Raw genomic sequence first — 20,290 nt, 5'->3', positions numbered from 1 at the left:
ATAGTGCTGATAGCACACTGATGTTTAGTTGTTGCAGGACAGTGTTTACACAAGCCAAGGACTTCTCTGGTGCTCATGCTGCCCTGCCAGCGAGCAGGCTGGGGGTGCACCAGGAGCTGGGGGGGACAGAACCAGGACAGCTGGCCCAGGCTGACCAAAGGGATGTCCCATGCCACCTGATGTCATGCTCAGCAACACGAGCTGGTGGGAAAGAAGGAAGAAACGGGGACATTTGGAGTGACGGTGTTTGTCTTCCCAAGAAACACATGATGAGCCCTGCTTTCCTGGGAATGGCTGAACACGGGAAGCAGCAAATTAATTTCTTGTTCTGCTTTGCTTGTCCATGCAGCTTTGGCTTACCTAGTTCATTAAACAAATGCGTTTAAATTTCCTTCACTTATTAACAGGCCCATGCGCTTTTTTTAAGGAGCATCCTGAATAATAGAAGTATTTCCTCTTTATTTTTTGTGCAGAACAACATCCATTTTACTACTGACCGTAACATAACTGTATTACACCTTAGTAGTCACTGTCCCTCAACTTTAACTGATACCATTGGACTTGCAACAGTCAGCCCTAAGTAAGACGACGTATGGTCCAGAGAGTCTACTTGAGTGAAGAGTCCACTTGACTTCTTGCAGAGCAATTTCACAAACAACCACTCAGCTGTAGTGCTAGCTTAAGTAGTCACCCTTCCATAGCTACTCACGCTCTTCTCCTGTATTCTGCCAAAACGCAATAAAAAGGAAGCTAATGGCCTCCACGTCTCTAGATCCAAAATGCCCTGGACCTCAAAGTAGACCAGACAATTTCTCAGAGTTTTACCTTCTTTTCAGAATGACTGGTTCTTTTAGGAAAGGCCCAGAGGTGAGAAACTGGTGGCTCTCCCGACTAAGAGGCAACTAGGATGATCTCTTACTTTCTTTTCAGATTGCCTCCCCTCTTTGGGGCATTTGAGGGACTGGGAAAAAAGCAAACACATCTCTGATAAGCAAACTTAAGAAAACATCCACAGTATCTCTTTGGAGAAGTAACTGACTCTTCTTGTTCAGAAGAAGATGAAGAACTAATTGTCAGCCTCCCAGGTAACGTCCTTTGTCAAGTTACGAACATATTGGTTCAGATGTCACTCCCTGGAGAGAAAGAGGGAAGCAAGTCTTTATGGCAACACACAGAAAACCTTCTCTGGCTAGAGGTACAAAAACAGTTTAGGTCGACACCTCTACTAAAACTGCTGACTGCTCTTGGGGGTTAAAACAACAACGAAATTGCCAAATTTGCACACTTCAACATAGCAATAGTTTTGCAGCTGTTGTTTTGTGGAAACTGACTAGAAATACTTAGGAAAAGATACTCTTACAGAGGAAGCAGACCTGTACAGATACTTGGGCTGTTCCACTTTAATTTAAAGTCCATTTAGGAACATGTCCTGGGTTTGGCTGGGATACAGTTAATTTTCTTCAGAGTGGCTGGTTTGGTGCTGTGTTTGGGATTTGGGAGAAAATAATGCTGATAACTCGCCGATGTTTTAGGTGTTGCAGAGCAGTGCTTCTACAGAGGCAAGGACTTTTCAGCTTCTCGTGCTGCCCTGCCAGCGAGGGCACTGGGGATGCATGAGGAGCTGGGAGAGGACAGAACCGGGACAGCCGGCCCAAACTGGCCAAAGGGATGTCTCATACCATGTGGTGTCATGGTGAACAATAAAACCATGTGTTTTTTACAATAAAGCCAAGGGGTTGTTGGCCAGGGGGCTCCTGCTCGAGGATTGGCTGGGCATCAGTTGGCTGGTGGTGAGCAATTGCATTGTACATCACTTGCTTTGCTTTTTTTTTTCCCATTTGTTTATTTCTTTTTTCCCCTCTTTCTTTCTTATTGAACTGCCCTTATCTCAACCCACAAGTTCTCGCACTTTTCTTTTTATTTTTCTCCCCCATCCCACTGCGGAGTGGGAGGTGAATGAATGGCTGTGCTGTGTTTAGCTGTCTGCCTGGTTAAACCACAACAGCACAACACAAACCGGTTGAACTCTGCTTCAGCACAAGCCCAACTATTACTTGAAAACAACAAAATGAGCCATCTACATTTATATTCCTAATGCTAGGCAGCTAAACAGTCTGTAGCTCTGAGCTTCTAGAGATGTATCCTGGGCGATGGCACTAAGGATCCCTGGCAGCCCAAAGATCTGTCAGTTCAAGCTAATGTCAACTCACCAGTCCTTCTCCAGCTGCTTTTACCCAGTCCATCCAAGCCTGTGGAGACGCTGTTCTATTTTGGATATGGTTTCTTTAAGGATGTATAGTTAACAGAACATTTTATTAATGTGTAACAATATATAAAGCATAAAAGCAGATTTTGCATGGTTTTTCTGAAACAGTTCTTAAAAGGTATACATCAAAGAAGTCATTTAGAAAGTGAATGTGTACCATCCATGTAAGATTCCTCATTCCTTCTCAGCCACTGTGGGCTGAGGGAGGAGGCATTGCTTAGATGGGCAGAGAAAGAAAAGAAAATGAGGAAAACAGTACTAATACAGAAAGCCTTAATACAGTTGAAGCTGTCGCACACTTCCTAGTACCTAATCCTTTTTCTGCTGTCAGGCTTTCCCTTGTATTCCCTTCCTGAGGCCTAAGACTGTCAGCTTCAGCTGTGGGAGGGCGTCACAGCCAGCTGCCGGCGAGCATCCCACAGGAGGATGAAGTTCATGGTGGTGGCAGGGCTGGCACAGGACGTCTCAGGAGGAGTACGATGTTGATGGTTCCTTCCTCCAAACTCTGAGGCTCCCTACTATGCCCTTCTGTGCAGGTCACAGCTAGCCCATTCTACACAAAACAACCACTCGCTACAACTACCTGTAGAAAAACTACGGTTATATCACACAATTATACAAGCCAAAGTGAAACTATCTCAGCAGCAGCCAACCGGTCAGTAGAAAAACTGCTGCTGGAGCTAAGCAAACCCAAACAAAGCTCCAGCTGGGCAGAGACAAGTTCAGACAGAAGCTGACAAGTCCCGAGACCTTGCACAACTTGTACGAAACCTGGGACCTGTTCCTAACAGTAGCAAGTCTGCGTCTACAGGGCCACAGATCTCAAATTATTAAATTCTACAACTCACACGTGTGCCTGCTTGAAGTGCAAACAATACAGACACGTACGGGAAAACCCAACCATGCAGGCCATCGGGAATGCACCTCCGTGAGTGTTTTGAAGGACACTGCCACCCATGTATATGCTTTTGTTTTTGTTTTTCCTGAAACACCAGTTTTCCCCCAGCTGAAGCCAGCTGGTTGTCTAGGAAGTTTCATTTCAAAGAAAACAACATGTAAGATCAAGCTTCTGTTGTCAGCCATACATAACCACTACACGGATTTTTAATCCAGCCTGGACACACATACACAAAAGGGCAGGTAAATGAAAACCAGACTTACAGACTTACAATCAGGGTGAATTTTAGTTCCTGTACTTTGTATTATACCAAGTTACAAGCTCAAAGAATTTATGTAGGGTCTCTCTTTTGTCACGGCATCTTTCTGCCATGGAAATTTCTATCAAACGATTAACATTCCAAATACCAAGGAGGTAGGTATTCGGGCCAGAGAGAAGAGATCTTGCTAAAAATCAGTCCTTAGGACAATCAAAGATATAATTAAACTTGCTGTTGGGTACCACAACCGCCAGAAAGCAACTGGTTAAGACTTCCAGACAGCCAAGCAAATGGAAAGGCAAAAACCCAGAGGTAGTAAGTTTTGTTCCTCCACGCAAGAAACTTGAAAATAGATTATTTTCATAACTGAGAACAGGATTTGCTTAATTCCATTCAGCCCATTCATTAACATGAGATTTCTGTACAAATTGTGAAGCAGCAGAGAGTTCATTCAAATGAGGTACAGGCAAGCAAATGTATTTCTGCTGAATTAACTAGAAGGAGTTTGCGCTGCCTGCTATGGGAATACCGACAGCGTAGAGCCTGCCTGGCACAAACCCAGAATGATGAGGACAGTCTGCTCGACCCTGCATAAAGCCTAGCAGACCCATGTCAGTATTTTATAAAACTTTTCCCATCTCTCTGATGACCATGGCATCTTTGATATAATACTAGAAGTCATAAAATGATCAAACTACAGCTTCACTTTCCTATAGATACACACAAATTACTCTTAGGAAGACAATTCTGTTTGATAACTTCTCATTCAGTAAGTAAATTAACATGGGACATAATGAAACTCTTGGCCCTCCTTATAAGATAAGGTTTCATAAAGACTGTGGCTCAATCAGGAGACTCCAGGTCAGTCCACACAGCAACCATGAGGAGCAGAGATGACCATTATATAGATCACAACAAAAACTGAAAAACTTGAGAGCCCACTGAGTAACTGCACTGACAGTAGGGAAGGTGGGACCAGGATATGAAGTTCCTCCAACATTTAACATGCAACTGGATTGCAATTAACAAAGAACACGACCAGAGAGGGACATACGGGATGGCAGGCACGAGATGAGCAATCTCAAATGTTCCCATTACTTCCTTCCATGAAACATGGCCTGGAGCTTACCTCCTGCTCACATGGGACTGCAAGTTTCCACCCACAGCTTCTAAGTGTAGATTCAAGTCTAGACATAGGCCTAAATCGGTGTGCTATGCAAATACACCTTTGGAGGAAAAGGAACCTTTTGGCTGGAAAACAACAGTAAAGATAAAAACCAACCTATATTCTCTTTCACTTATCGACTGCAAGGCCAAGGTCCTGATCCTTTCTTTCACCACAGGACAATCATCCAAAGTGATGCCAGCCCGCAATCAAAAAAAGACTGCATGGCAGATGACAGTCTTCATCAGACCACGGATACACTCCTGGGTGCATGACGGAGGGAGCTACGGGGTGCAGAGAGAGACGGCTTCTAAAACAACTGGTCCAGGCAACAGTGGACTCTTACCAAAACCAAAGGATCCCTTGGGATGAGGTGTTTAAGTTGTTCTGCCACATTAGGTCTGGCCCTTGAGCCAAAGAATATAGATTCCTTATAAAAAAGCCTTAGAAGGTTAGAAATCTACATCTTACAAGAGTTGGAAGAAGACCGTAAACTTTTTGTCTGATAGACACTGGGTAGTAATAATTAGAAGGAATTAAATTACTATCTTGCCTTCCTAGTATTTCTAAAACTACAGCCAATGCTGGCATTCAGTGAGCAAAGAGTATCATAGGAAAGATTTTTATTCATAAAGAAGCCCTGGAAGAGCATCAACTGACATTCATAGACAAAGATTTTCCATGCCATGAGATGCACCTCACCTAACGGCTGCCTCGCAGGACCCCAAAGCTAAAGCAGGCTGGCTTGCAGAATAAAAAGTCATGCAACCCAATCTGCATAGTACTGAAACCTGGCTGGTTTGATCACGTTGACAGTATGGGCATGCTGAGCAAACTGACTTGGGAAATGCCAACAGATGAACCACGCTGGAATGTGAGTAGAAGCTGAACAGTAGAAGCCTTACTGAATAAACAGAAATAACAAAAAACAAAAACAAAAACAAAAACAGAGTTAAAAGGATTGTCTAGAATCAGAAGTTTGTTTTGTGACACAGTCAGACAGAACCAAACACCTTGCACTGCTTCACTGGCCACCAATTACACCACATGTGTAAACTGAAGGAAGTTCCCATTATTACTATCATCAAAACAAATAAATAAGGCAAAAAATATCTAGGAAAAAAGTGTAATTATCAGCTGATAACTACTGATGTAAACTAGTAATCAAATTGGCTCTACAACTCTGCAGATACCAAGAGAAAATTAATGTCATGACAAACTATTTTCAAAGCATTTCTCTCCGTATGTTTAAGTATACACAATTGCTAATTATTAAAGAATTTTCAGCATTCCCTGAACTTTGCACAGTGGACTCTTGCTGTATTTCACAATTTCGTTTTGCACTGCTTTTCCAGCGCTTTAGCCAATGAATGTGTTTACAGATGAATCACAGCCATATGTTACTGGTTAATCTCTGCCCCATTCACTTTACACTCAATTTCAAAGCATGATTTTGCAATCAAAAGCTGTCATTCCAGCACATGAAGAAGGGAATCACCTGGGTAATTCCCATCCTCCTGCACTTGATATTGAGACATACCAGGGTGAAAAACTGTTTTTAAAACTTTTTTTCCTGCTTCAACAAAACAGACATGGCTTTTGAAGAGATGTGCAGAGAAACTGACATGTAAACTATGTCCTGAAATTAGCTATAAATAAGGTAACTAACATCAGAAATGATTGGCTATATCATACACCTGCCTTTCTTTACTGTCTGATGGATTCTCAAATAACTACAAAACTAAGGTTAGAAGCAAACATTGCAGGTTGATACAAACAATACCTGGAAGGAAATAAACTCCCATTATCGTGAACTGGGTCAAAACTAGCACAAGAATTCTGCCATCTTTAATGGTGACAGGTTATTTGAAAAACCTAAAAGTAATATAAAAGGTCCTGGATTGCTTTTACACATAACAGCATGCCTTTCACGGGACCAAGGTTTCTGTGGTTGCTGCTAGTAAACTTTGTGCAGACAGGCAGAGCATCAGCATGTTCCTTTGTCAGCCTAATGTCAGATTTAGTATTCCAAATTCAATCGTATTACATTTCTCATGGTCTCTGCCTTCTTCTGACATGCACCCTTGATAAAGCACCAAGCCGTACTTTATTTGCTAAGGGAAGAGAGGAAGCAGTCTGACAATTTTAGCTTTTTTTCCCCTCACAAGCAGCAGCGTTAGCAGCAGCAACTCTCGGGCAGCTACAGCAGAAAATGGAGCGCCGGGCTGTAGTACAAACTTTGCCTCGTCTCGCATCAGGAAACCACACTGACACTTCAAATCAGCCGCTGGACGCTGCCAACTCTGCCGGCGAAAGGAACGGCTGCTTTCTAACTACGAGCACGTATTTTAGCGGAGCTGCGAACCGTGAATGGAAATACACACACAGAAAGCCACAGAAAATAATTTTAGACCTCCAACAGAAAATGCTCTGTTCCCTCAAGGGAGAAAGCGTTATTTCTGAAATACCGATAAACACACCGAGGCCAAACAAATGTTGAGGAACGAAACTGTACACACTGGGATTTCTGTTACGGGCGTGCATTTTCTTATTTTTAGTTTATTAGCGACAGGGTAAAACGTGACGAGGTAACACGCCCGGTTTCGCAAGACTTTTGCAAGAGAGCCTTCAAAAAATAAAAATACGTGAAGGGATCATTCCGGATGGGAGTTTTTTCCTTCCCCACCCGCGGCACTTGGGACAGCTCCAGAAGTTAAGGAGCTGCTGGAGGAGGCGAGGCGCGAGCACGGCGCGGCGCCCCTCGCCCTGCTCCTCACACGGCTGGCCCGGGAGGGACCCGAATGGGACACGGGAGGGACCCGGCAGCGACAACCGGGGCCACAGCAGCCGCTGTCCCCAGGGGGGACCCGCGGCAGCCCCGCCGAGGGCTCGGTGTCCGAGCAGCCGCCGCCCCGTCCCCCCGCCGCTGAGGGGGGCACCCCCGGGAGCCGTCCCCCGGCCGCCGCCTCACCTGCAGGACACGGAGAGCTCCACCTTCGTGGCCGGGATGCTGGAGCTGAGCGCGTTAAAATCCCCCACGGACGCCATGTTGGGGAACCCCCCGCTCCTGGCCGGCTTCTCCAGCCCGAACATGGATGGGGCAGCGCGGAGAGGGAAAGGATGGAGGAGGGAGAGGAGAGGGAGGGAGGGAGGGAGGCGGCGCCAGGCGGCCCTCCCCACAGCGCCACGCCGTCACCGCGAGCGGGAGCCGCCGCCTGAGGGGACGCGGTGCAAGAAGCAACTTCAGGGGCAGCCACGGCGATGTTTCGCCCGGGAGCGGAGGGCGGTGGCTCCGCTGTGAGGTGGTGGCTCCGCCGTGAGGTGGCTCCGCTCCGAGGTGGCGGCTCCGTCTCTCCGCCAGGGGGCGCGGGGCAGGGGCGGCTGCGGCGGCCGCTGCGAGCTCCCGGTTGCTCGATGCCCTGTTTGGAGAGAAACGACTTCGAGTGTCACCGATTTCACAGCGTCAAGCGGCGCCCGGGGTGTTTTGGGTTGGGTCCTTGGAGAAATTTCTTCACTGAGGGGGTTGTGAGGCATTCCTGAGCATTCCCTGAGCAGGCTGACCAGGGAAGCGCTTAGGGACGTGGTTTAGTGGGTGACATTGGTAGCGGGGTGATGGTTGGACCAGATGATCTTGAAGGTCTTTTCCAACCTTAATGATTCTATGATTCTATTCTGAGTCACCATCCTTGGAGGTCTGCAAAAATAGTGTGGATGTAGAGCTTAGGGACGTGCTTTAGTGGTGGACTTGGCAGTGCTAGGGTAGCGGTTGGACTTGACGATCTTAGAGGTCATTTCCAACCTAAATGGTTCTGTGATTCTATGGTGATGTTTCTGTCCAAAAACAATTACTATGAGGTACTTGAGGGAAAAGATGTGTTTTCACCTTGGTTGTTTTCTACACTAACACATTGAAAATGTGAATTTCACCCTCTCGTGTACTTCTGCAGGGTCATGCCTTTCTTTAAAGACGACTCATTCAGCCATGCTGAATCTGTACAAAATAATTCACAATTACTGTAAAAGTTACATTGTCTTATTTCTCATGTAATTTTATGTTTAATTTGCATCCATTCTCATGGCATCCAAGTAGCTCTAAATATTAATTTCTCATCATAGCACTTTTACGAGATGGAATTGATACCATCCCCATTTCACAGACAGGAAAGTAAGGCAAAAGCAAATTAAACACCTGTGTTGTAGTTGTCTGTATTTACACAATATAACTACACACATTGTAGTTATATAATACATTGTATTTACACAACATAACTACAGTGTCTGTAGTTGGACAATATGTAGGGTAGGTCAAAGATCACAGGATATCACCCCAAATCCTGTACAAATGTCTACTCCTCTGGCTGTTTGTGGTTCTACAAGTAGAAATAAAGGTGTTTCATGTGTTTATTTACAAAAGACAAATGTAATTCTGAAGCCACAAACATTGTCAGAATACGTTCATTCTGAATTTCATCTCTGAATTCTTGTTAGTGTAATTCAAGTTAAATACATGATCTCGGGTAGTACATCAAAAAATAATGATGAGAGAACCTGAATTTAGACACCTGCTTAACTCCTAGCCAGTAGATTAAACAGTGCGAGTACAGAAAACAGTAACATGGTCGTATTTACAGGACACATACTTCCCGTGCATGCATCTGAAACCTTGCTAGAGTTTCAGTGGCAGAAGCTCGAGGAAGATAAACACAGATATCTCTGTTCAGAAACTTCCAACTTCACACCCTGCTCAGTTTTCTGCCTCTTTGTTTTCAGGTAGGTGTAACCTGAATTTTCTTTCTCTTCCTTCTTGTCTAGGTGTTGATCAAAAAGTCATTTCTCGTAAGGTATCACCAAAGTATTTCCTCTAAGATCACCCTTCTTGAAGTATTCAGTGCAGACAGAAAACCATGTGCTTCACAAGTATTCTGGGTGTGTCTGCAGTCAGCCAAGCCAGCAAGCCGAAAGCTGAAAATCCTAATAAAAGCAAATTTATTTCACCATTATCTTTTTCAGTACAGCAGTGTGAAGGGATGGGTGAGGGATAGTTGATGTCTTGAGAGACTAATGCCAAGTAGGAATAGGGTACTAGATGACTAAAAACTAAAGAGCAGTTCTTAAGAAAACTTTAAAAGTCGTTTTCAGCATTATACTACTGTTACTCTCCCTTCTGTAATCTGCTGTAAATATCTAAACTTTATCAGTGGAGCCCGCAGGGAAGGGCATGAATAACTTTAACAGCATGAATAGGTATAATAACTATAGCATATTGCTATATATAACTACTGTAATAACTGTTGGCATGTATAACTTAAAAGGATATCATGTGAGTGTAATATGAGCTTATATTCTTCCCTACTAAGCCACTTTAGATCACTGCTGAAGACAAGATATGAGGTTAGATGGTTTTGTTTGATGATGTTATACTTTTGTTATCTGATTTTAATGTTTTATTTTGCTTACAAAATAGTCAATTATTGGTGATCCCATAAATGGAGCATCCTGTGAAAATAATGGAGGAGCTAAGGAAAATCACGTCACCAGTATTGCTGGGGACATACGCATGTTCTCTCATCATGTTTACCAAGGCACAGCTATTTGGTCTTCTAATGTTTCAGCTTAGAGTAAGTACATAGTTCTCAGGCACTAAGAGTGATATATATGGGAAAGATCGAAACTAAAAAGTAAACAAGACATGGTTGAAAGATACTCACTGATGCAGCTAAATATACATTATTCTAATTCCAGAGAGGCACCTTGGTTTTGTTCATTCTTAAATGCCAATATGGTCTGGTGACTTGAACAATACCTGAGGATTACGGCAATATCTGGAATTTGCGTACAAAATAGCCATCAGATTACAGTGCAAAAGAAACATCAGGGCTATTTTTTGTATGTGCTACATAGACATTTGAATAAGATTATTGACTCTGAAAATTTTGGAGTGGAAAGCGGGATATATTTTCCTCACTTTCTTGTGTTATCATTATTTTATTATTGTCAGCTGTTGCTAATTATCAGACAGCTACATATCTTGTTTCAATAAGTGCAACCCAGTTTTAGGAATGAAGGACATACTTGAAGTAATTACAGCATAAACTATGAACAAACTACAGATGCCAAAATAACTGTAATATGTAACACTGAATAATTGCTTTAGGACATCACTGTTTCCAGGTTTCAGCAGTATAACTGAACCCGAATGCCACAGAATGCAAACATTGCTTACTCCCCTCCACTTCCTCAGCTTTCTGCCTTGTAGATCATTAACTTGACATCTTAAGAAAAACACTTTATAATTCAATCTTTGTACTCCTAAAAACAAACACAGAAACAAAAAAACAACACAAAACTATTCTGTAGGAAGCCAAGGAACTCAGAATGGCTTCTTCTCTTTTGTAGATGTGAAAGAATAAGAATATGTGGAAGAGTATAGGAGTGAGATTAGAAGTGAGCTTCAGTGTTACTGGAAAAAAACAACTGCAATTCTAAGACAAAACCAGTTGTGTAACAACCAAAATAGTAAGTCTGAATTTGGGATGAGCATATATATATATTCCCTGCTTCTTCTTCAAGCATTTGTTCAGTAATTCTATTGATTAACATCCAATAAACACATTTTTTTACTATTTTTTTTTAATCCTGTCTGCTGTCAAACTGTTTCTTTCAAGAGCTGAAAGAAGGGATTGAACTTAGGCAAAACTAAGTCCTTTCTGATAGCTGAACATAGCACTGAAACAATGCCAGTATAAAATGTAGTTTGAGAATCATTACATCTTTCTTTCCTGTCTTTGATTCTTACACTTTCTCTTTCTTTGCTGCTGGTGGTTATTTTAATCCAGTGATCAAAGACAAGACATTTAGCATTTGCTGGGGCCAGTGTTATTAGCAGAACCATCAGCAAACACTATGGCTGAATGTAGACAACAGGCTTTAAAACCATCTGTGATACAGTGTGTTGATCATTTGTCTAGTATGAATTATCTTCTATAATTCCATAATTTTGTAGCCCACTTTCAAAACACACAAATACTGATGAAGCTCTGGTTTTGTAACAGTAAAGTGTAAAGGAGTTGTCTGACTCAGAGGTTAGACATAAAGAAGAAATCTCCACTCCTTCAAGGTTTTCACCTTAAACACTCTTTTTTCAAGGGCTTATATCTGCACTTCACAGGTGTCAAGGAGAATATGTTCATTAGTATAAAGTATCTAGGCCTGTGTATCAAAGCCTTTGAAATATATCCTTGATGTCTGCAAGAGAAAAGAGCACCTTGTCACCATGGCGTAAGCGTGAGGAAGTCTGTGAGTCATCAGTGCAGAGACAGCAAATGATTTCACGATTTCTCTACGACAGCAGTTAGTACTCCATTTGTTTGTACACCTTGGTACCGATTCCATTATTCTCATTGCACTGTACTATCCTTATCTACACCAGAGCTGGCTATGTAATCCATCACAGCACCTTTAGCACCAGGTAAAATTTCCTGGATTATTTCAAGCTTGCTTCCAGTTCGTTTCAGGCCAGAAGAGACAGGTCATCATCAACAAAACCATAAAGCTCCTTCCTTCCACATCCTACGGAAAGCATTCTTCCATAGCATAGTCAGTCCAGGTTAAGTGGTGGTAGCATCAGTTCCTGTCAGTTTTCAGTCTGTTCAATATCTCTTCAAAATAGCAAAGACCTCTGATGCACTTCTCAAAATCATCCAGGATAGGTCATGTAATCCATTTCACATTTTACACTTGGTACTGTGTAGTCAGGTCTCTCCATCAATAAATAGAGAAATTTTAGATCTAGAAAACACATTTTCTGGGTCTCATCTCAGAGTGAAGCATGTACTATGGATCTCAAGTTCTAATCATGTGTCTTGGAGTACTTTTAGTACTGGTTTTTAGCAGCCAATGAAGGCAGATTACAGTTTAGATTTCAGTTTAAGGAATCATACTTTCTGAATGAAGAAATATTGATACACCTTCAAATGAGCCATGGGCCAGACTGATTTAATTTCTGGACAAGTTGCCAGAAACATGTAAGGATGTGTTTTAAGCCATTTTTCTAGAAAGACAACTCATCACTAGCTTATGGCAGCAGATAATTTCAGGTGCTGCTAAAGTGTTTAGTATGGCAGCAAGGATGGTGACAAAAAGATTGCATACAATTTATCTTGAGAAGTCTAAATAATAATCAAGGGCTCTCAATGAGTATAAGATCAGGCAGCTCCAAAACGAAACCTCAGTATGTTTATCACAAGATCTTCTGAGCACTTATGGACAGTATCATAGAGTCATAGAATCATTAATGTTGGAAAAGACCTCTAAGATTATCCAGTCCAATTGTCCCCCTACCACCAATATTGCCCACTAAACCACGTCCCTAAATACCACATCTACCCTTTCCTTCAACACCTCCAGGGACGGTGACTCCACCACTTCCCTTGGCAGCTTTCTCCAATGCCTAAGCACTCCTTCTGAGAAGAAATTTTTCCTAATATCCAATGTATCTTAGATACAGATATTCTGTATCTTAACTTCAGAAGAGGAAATCTACTTCTTCCTCTTCCATCCTTTCCTGTGTTCTTGGACTATGCTTAAAAGATTGGAATTCTTTTTTCCATCCTTCCTGCCAAGCCCACTCACCTCTAGGCCTTTCATATTTCAAAGAAATATCAGCTGGATTTGCATAAAATATGAGAGTATTACTAATCTTTTAGTAATAATATACTTAACAATTTCTTTCTCAGACTAATCTCTACCCACATTTTTTCCCTCAGCTTGCTTCCAGGGTGTTCATAAAATCACTGCTACCTTAGGAAACACAACTTTGGAGGTGAAGTCTTTGTATATAAAACTTGCTTTGAGAATTAGCTAATTCAGAAGAAGTTAACACACTCAGCCTCTACAGCTAATTAGTATGTTCTCCGCTGTATTTTCTTCACTGGAACTAAAGACAAATGCATTTTTTTCAGAAATAAATATAAAATCATAGTAATTCTGAACTGAGGATCAGCAATACTCAAACTGCTACATTAGAACATCAATCAGGTTGTGCCTTCCATTAATCACGCACATGACTTCTTCACATATTTCCTAATACCACTGATGAGACTTCAGCTCACACTGTTTAGGGCATGGAGGAAAACAGTATCCCTGCCAAAATCAGCACAGACTGAATCTTTGAGTATAGACTGCACCACAGATTCCATCAGGGAGCACTGACTGATCTGTTACCTACTCGCAAATATTCAGACAAATGTGTGCACGAGAGTGATAACCTTGTCTAATCTGGGTAAGTGGTGTATCCACTGCCTATCAGTAGTCACACACAAATATATAATCTGGATGATATATCAAGGTCACATATCATTTCTACTTCTGACAGGGGTCTCAGTCAGGGTAACACTGTATATTCTAAATAGCCAGCAAGAAGCAAAACTAAACTTTTATGTCAATTGCTTTTTAGCAGTTTCTTTCATGAATTTGTCTGTGTAAGCCAACAGAGTGGAATCTTAAAAAAACTGCCATTATACATGCCCCTGTAGAGTTTATTGCTTCATTTTTGGTAAAAAAAAAAAAAAAGCAATTTTTTGTTTTTATTCTTTCAAAGATAAATGAAATTTAAGCATGTTGCCAAGTCCCTCCATGTCGTATTTTTCATGTAGTTAGGCTTACAATGAAGTTATGTCCCAAAATCATCTTGAAAGCTGTACTGAATTTTTACGTTTATTATTTCATTCACTTCTCGGTTCTTTTCTTCCCAAGATTACACTTTTTTTTTCCTGTGTGGAAGAAACCAACATATGCACTTTTTGCATAAATAGAACATGAGCTACTACTTTCATAGAGGTAAAAACTTCACAGCTCCTTAAGGCTCTTTGTCATATTTGGTAGCCCACTGTTAGATGTGTAACCAGAAAGCTCACACCTCTCCCACACTATGGGATGCTATCGTCTGGAGCCTGGGAAGGGAAGGAATTGTGTCAGGAAAGTTTTGTGAAGTCGTGAGAAGTTATTAAACATCCTCTATTTTCCAGCTGAAAGGAAAATCTTCTGAGAGGATAACAGACTATCAGTACCATCGATAATATCAGTTTGGCTTCTGCAATCAATTTTAAGTGTCAACCTGCAAGGACTCAAGCAACAGTAAGTAAAATACAGGAATACTGTTGAAACTCTTATAATTACCAATTGTTATTCCTTAATAGGATCTTTAGGTTGGGTACTCAGTCTGGCAAAGCAGGAGTTGGTGTCTTTTATCTGTTGAAACACATTGGCTTTCACGTACAGAATAGGCCTCCAGCAGTAAGATCTTTACATTCAGATACTCCAAGAAAGTTTATTATTTTAGAGTAAATGCAATTTTCTGAGATACTACAGAGATCTTGAAGAATTACAGTTACTGCATGGCAAAGTCGTCTTTTTCTGCCCATTTACCAGAAGCAAGCTTCAATGTGTACACACTAAGTTTGAGAAACTGGTTTAAATCACTCCAGAACTATAGCACCCAACCACCAAGTGATAAATGAGGGGAAACAGCCTCAAGCTGCACCAGGGGAGGATTAGGTTGAATATTAGGAGAAATTTCTTTACTGAAGGGGTTGTACGGCATTGGAACAGGCTGCCCAGGGAAGTGGTTGAGTTATCATCCCAGGAGGTCTTCAAGAAACATGTCAATGTAGAACTTAGTAGCATGGTTTAGTCGTGGACTTGTCAGTACTAGGTTAAAGGTTGGACTAGATAATCTCAGAGGTCTTTTCCAACTGAATGATTCTATACTTATGAACTAAATTTTCTTACTTTATAGCATTTATTTTGACTGCATTTCATAATAGTGGCTCTAGTCCCAGTTACCAAACATTAATTATAGCATGGGCTGATTTTGCATTATTAATGAACAATCAAAAAGACATTGTGACTTCTAGTAATTAAATTTAGCAACTCACTGAAATATCTGGAGAGGAAGTAAATGAAAACTTCAAAGAGTCGTTTCTTTTTCTTTCATGGAGATAGAAAAGGACCTATGATAGGCAAAGTGAAAGTTTTAAAAAAATATTCCTTATTTTCCATAGCCATTTATTCCATCTTCCATGAATTTTAATTTTATATTATTTTCCATTACATTAAAATTCCTAAAACAGTTGACAGCATGTGAACTGTCTTTTGTGAACACTGCCCATCAGATTTTCCTCATTTCATGGCAACATTCAAGCAATTAGGGTTTTAATGAGGCAGAAAATTTGTAGCTCAAATAATGTAATGAGTTTGACTACCTTCCAGAACAACTATGGCACTAATGCAGGAATGCATTTAACCATATGCTTAAACTCACGACTGTGTTGTTGGACAGCAGCAGTCTTCCTGACAAAAGGGAGGTGTAAGACCACACTTAAAACTTTCTGAGTTTGGGTGATTTCTTATACTATTTCCACAACTTTGTGAAAAGTACTGATATGATGTTTCTGTTTTCTCACATCGCTTTCTGTTGTCTCAAAATACTTACTCATATTCACAAATGATTCAAATGAGCCCTGATCCATTACTTATTTTCAGTTTTAAAATATCACTTAAAGTTGCACAATATTTTTCAAATGGGAAGTAAATTGGATTCTGTTACTTAATAGAATATGAAAGATTAAACTGCATCGTGTACCATGTTGACGACAGGTTGACCATGAGCCAGCAGTGTGCTCTCGTGGCCAAGAGGGCCAATGGGATCCTGGCATGCATAAAAAGGAGCGTGGCCAGCAGGTCAAGGGAGGTGATCCTCCCCCTCTACTCTGCCCTGGTCAGGCCTCATTTGGAGTACTGTGTCCAGTTCTGGGCTCCCTGGTTCAAAAAAGACAAGGATCTCCTGGAAAGAGTCCAGCGGAGGGCCACAAAGATGATACGGGGCCTGCAGCATCTTCTCTGTGAAGAAAGGCTGAGAGACCTGGGCCTGTTCAGCCTGGAGAAAAGAAGACTGAGAGGGGATCTCATCAATGTGTATAAATACCTGAGGTGTGGGAGACAGAGGGATTTGGCCAACCTCTTTTCAGTGGTTTGTGGGGACAGGACAAGGGGCAATGGCCACAAGATGGATCACAGGAAGCTCTGCACCAACATGCGAAAGAACTTCTTCACGGTGAGGGTGACGGAGCACTGGGACAGGCTGCCCAGGGAGGTTGTGGAGTCTCCTTCTCTGGAGATATTCAAGGCCCATCTGGATGCCTACCTGGGCAGCCTGCTTTAGGGAACCTGCTTTGGCAGGGGGTGGGACCCGATGATCTCTGGAGGTCCCTTCCAACCCCTTCAATTCTGTGATTCTGTGATTCTGTGATAGTCTGAACTGTGCTGGTGGCTGTCAGGGCTTCTAATTCCATATTTATCTGCAATAAATGAGAACCTTTTGTTTCTCTTCCTTTCAAAAAGGGCTTGCCTTCTGGTAAAAGTATGTTCTTCCTGAAGTGATATCATGCACATTATTTATCCAACTGTGGAATAAACATTCAGCCTCATAAATACAGAACTAATTAGTTTGGGGCAATTGCCAGATGCCAGCAGCATACATTCCAGAGCCACAGTACCAAGGATTCCATGAACATTTTTATACTATTTAGGTAACCATAGTACAGTTGTGTTAAAGTTATTCTTCAAAAATATACTGGCTAGCTGCCAGGACAACTAGCATTTGTCAAAGCTGAGACAGTAACATCACGAATGCTTCACTTTGTGAAAAAAAATGCTCACATAAATGCAAAGCTAAAGTAAATGCCCAATTTTAAAATATTCACATGGATCGTGTTCTTAAATTTCCTCAGAGCTAAACTCAAAACTCCATAAAATAAATAAATATATATATAATTAATTTGGATAGTGGTTCTTCATTTCATGTTTATGCATTAGACATAGAAATTAACTATAAACACTGAAAAATTAAGTTTGTGAATTCTGAAGCTCTAAAAATCTAAATGAATGTTACTTTGTATGACTAAGAGAAAAAATCAGAAAAAAAAGAGTGATTCTTAAATGTATTGGATGTCTAAATCATTGCAGAAAATTAAACATCCTAAGCCAAATTCATCCTTATAAGAACTCAACAGAACAGAAATGAACAATGAACTAATTAACCCTCTTGAGTTTAACTGATGTTTCAGTACAAATTAATATTTTACTTTGAATATTAACTTCAGGTGCTTAGTCATTTACATTGTTCACGTATCTTTTCATTGTGATTTAGTTAGCACAGCTATATAGAGTTATATAGTACATTTAGAAGAAGACTGATTACAAAATACACTTTTAGTCCAGTTTGTGTGTCTCCTAAGAAACATAACCTTTCAAAAGGTCAAGGCATTTTAAAAGTTTGTACTTCTAAAAAGTTGTTTTTAAAAGTCTTTTTGACGAACATTATTCATGCTTCAGTATTAATCTTTATAAAGAACAAGCTTGAGCTCCTAAGACCAGACTCAATTCTTTACACATAATTTCTGAAGATGTACTAATCCAATCACTTAGTCCAGTTTTAGCCTTGCAACATACCTTGTTCCAAGAACCCCCATGAATTCAATACCTGATTAAATTCCTCTATTACCCAACATCTTGTTGAAGCAGATGCCTAACACAGCCCTTATCCTCAGTGCCACCTAGATCCCAGGAACTGGACCATGAACTGTTCATCTATATCTGTGCATCAGAAAGGGTCACATTCAGTTATTGTTGAAATGCAACCCAGCACTCCTTTCTTAAGTCTTAGCTCTGCCAGTAATCCTAAATTTAATTTTTACAATCCTAACCCTTGCCTCGTCTTAGCATTGGCTGAGAAGGCACTCTCACCACAGAAACTCAGTACAGCAAGGAAATTTTTGGAGTCATGCTTCAAAACTTACTTTATCAACCCCTTTCAAATCAAAAGCATGATTTACCTAACAGTTCTATGATTCCAATATGTAGCTGTGCTGACCCTAATCTATATTTAGCCATGAATTAATAGTCCTTCCTAGTAGAGAATCTACATGAAGCAAGTTAGGTATTCTTTATTCTTATCTAAAGCTTAATCTGACCTTTTAAACTCAGTAACTTTTATTTTACTTACCGCAGTAGCTGTCTGTCCAACTTTAAATCTAACAGAAACCTGAAATACAGCTTTACATCGTGAGGCCATCTCAGCATGATAGCTAACTTAGCAGGAAAATCACCATTTCACATTGTCCAAAAAGTGGCAACGTGCTGTTCTGATCGCAGAATCATACGATCATTTAGGTTGGAAGTGACCTCTGCGTTTCATCTAGTCCAACCTCCTGCTCTCAGCATGCAGCCACCGCCTCTTTCAAAACAGCTTGATGTCTCAACACAGCCCTGTGACACAAGATGTGGATTTGAGCTTCCAGGCTCAGGAAGATAATGGATATATTTCAGTTTCAAATCACCGCACTTGTACCCAGAAGACAGGAGAGAAAGATGCATTTCATGATTTACAGGAAAGGTGAACCTTATTCTGTCCTTGAGATACCAAATATTCTGGGGTAGTGCAACATGCAGCAAAACTCTTCTGTCGTGGAGAGCGGTGGGATCTCAAACACAGCCTTGTTTTCAGTATTTCTTATAAGCTAATTCTAAATAGCTTGTCTTTTCCAGGTGTCTCTATGCTCCGTTTAAGAAGTGTGGACTTCTAACAGAGGCTTCAAAACTCTCTTCAGGAGCAGAATCCTATGATATAGACACTTCAAGAAGTAACTTTTAGGTACCAAAGTCTTTTCTGGACTTTGTACTTAAAATCCTTTCCTGTCTAAAGTAATGCAATAAGTATGAAACAACTAGATCACAGCAGAGTGCTGAAGAATAATCAGCATACAGTTATTATTAGTAGTTCTCTGAATTCCCTTTGTGCTCTGCACTGTCTTAGCACTGGAATTGTTCCTGCCTCAAAGAGATTAAATTAGGCTAAGGTTCAACATGTGAATTTTAAAGATAACTGCAGAGGATGGGCAACACAGATCACACAGAAAACAAAAAATGCCAGATAATTACTTCTATTGATAAAATCAGTGAATGGGGACAATGTAATGTAATATATCCAGATTTCACTAAAAGATTTGATATAATTTCTCACCAAATGATGTGTTGATTAAAAATTAGCACTATACAAAATGAATGCAGCACATGCAAAAAAGATTATGACTCAGAAAATAATTCTAAAGAACATTTATAATGGCGTGTTTGGGGATCAGTGCTGTTCAATGCATTTATCATTTACTAGGAAACTTCACAGATAAAACATAATGGAGACCATTAATAAGGAAAAAAAGAGTAGTCCTATCAAGTGATTGGGATTTTATGGTAAATCGGGTTCCCTGGAATAGCGGTAAAATGCAACTAAATGCTAACATTCCTCTAAGAAGCAAAGGTACAGGTCATGCACATAATATGCAGAGCTTTGTTTTAGAGAGCAGAATTTCAGGTGTGGAACTGGAGACAGGATGGACAGCAGCTGTAAAGAATTTGTAGTGCGGTACAATAGGAGACGGCGCCTACAGCCCCTTCCCCAGACACTTAAGACAGGATTTTTTTTCCCCTGGGCAAACAATATTTTGCACACATGATAATAATAGTAAGTTTTAAAGGATTGGTGAGTAACAATCTGCAACACATAAAACACTGGCTTCACTCCATGCCACCAGCCGCAGCCCTCCTCCTTCAGCCATGCCCCACTTTTCACCTGATTACGGGCTGTCA

The 20,290-nt window shown here is 41.0% G+C and overlaps 1 protein-coding gene across 2 annotated transcripts in view; it reads right to left on the bottom strand.

Annotated features, from left to right (window-relative positions):
* CPNE8 (copine 8) overlaps positions 1 to 7,940 on the bottom strand; it is a 103,469-nt gene extending 95,529 nt beyond the window's left edge. Inside the window, exon 1 of one of the 2 annotated variants that reach the window (XM_035549279.2) lies at positions 7,560 to 7,940. In XM_035549279.2, the coding sequence (XP_035405172.1) occupies positions 7,560 to 7,681 (122 nt within the window). In that variant the 5' untranslated portion in view covers positions 7,682 to 7,940. The remainder of the gene's footprint in view (positions 1 to 7,559) is intronic. The other variant, XM_035549280.2, reaches the window with a different exon arrangement.
* Between the last annotated feature and the right edge of the window lie 12,350 nt (positions 7,941 to 20,290).

The sequence above is a fragment of the Cygnus atratus genome, chromosome 1, assembly GCF_013377495.2.
Source record: "Cygnus atratus isolate AKBS03 ecotype Queensland, Australia chromosome 1, CAtr_DNAZoo_HiC_assembly, whole genome shotgun sequence".
In the NCBI taxonomy this organism is placed as follows: domain Eukaryota; kingdom Metazoa; phylum Chordata; class Aves; order Anseriformes; family Anatidae; genus Cygnus; species Cygnus atratus.
Note: the sequence above shows the minus strand (reverse complement) of the source record. Positions and strands in the feature narration are given on the sequence as shown.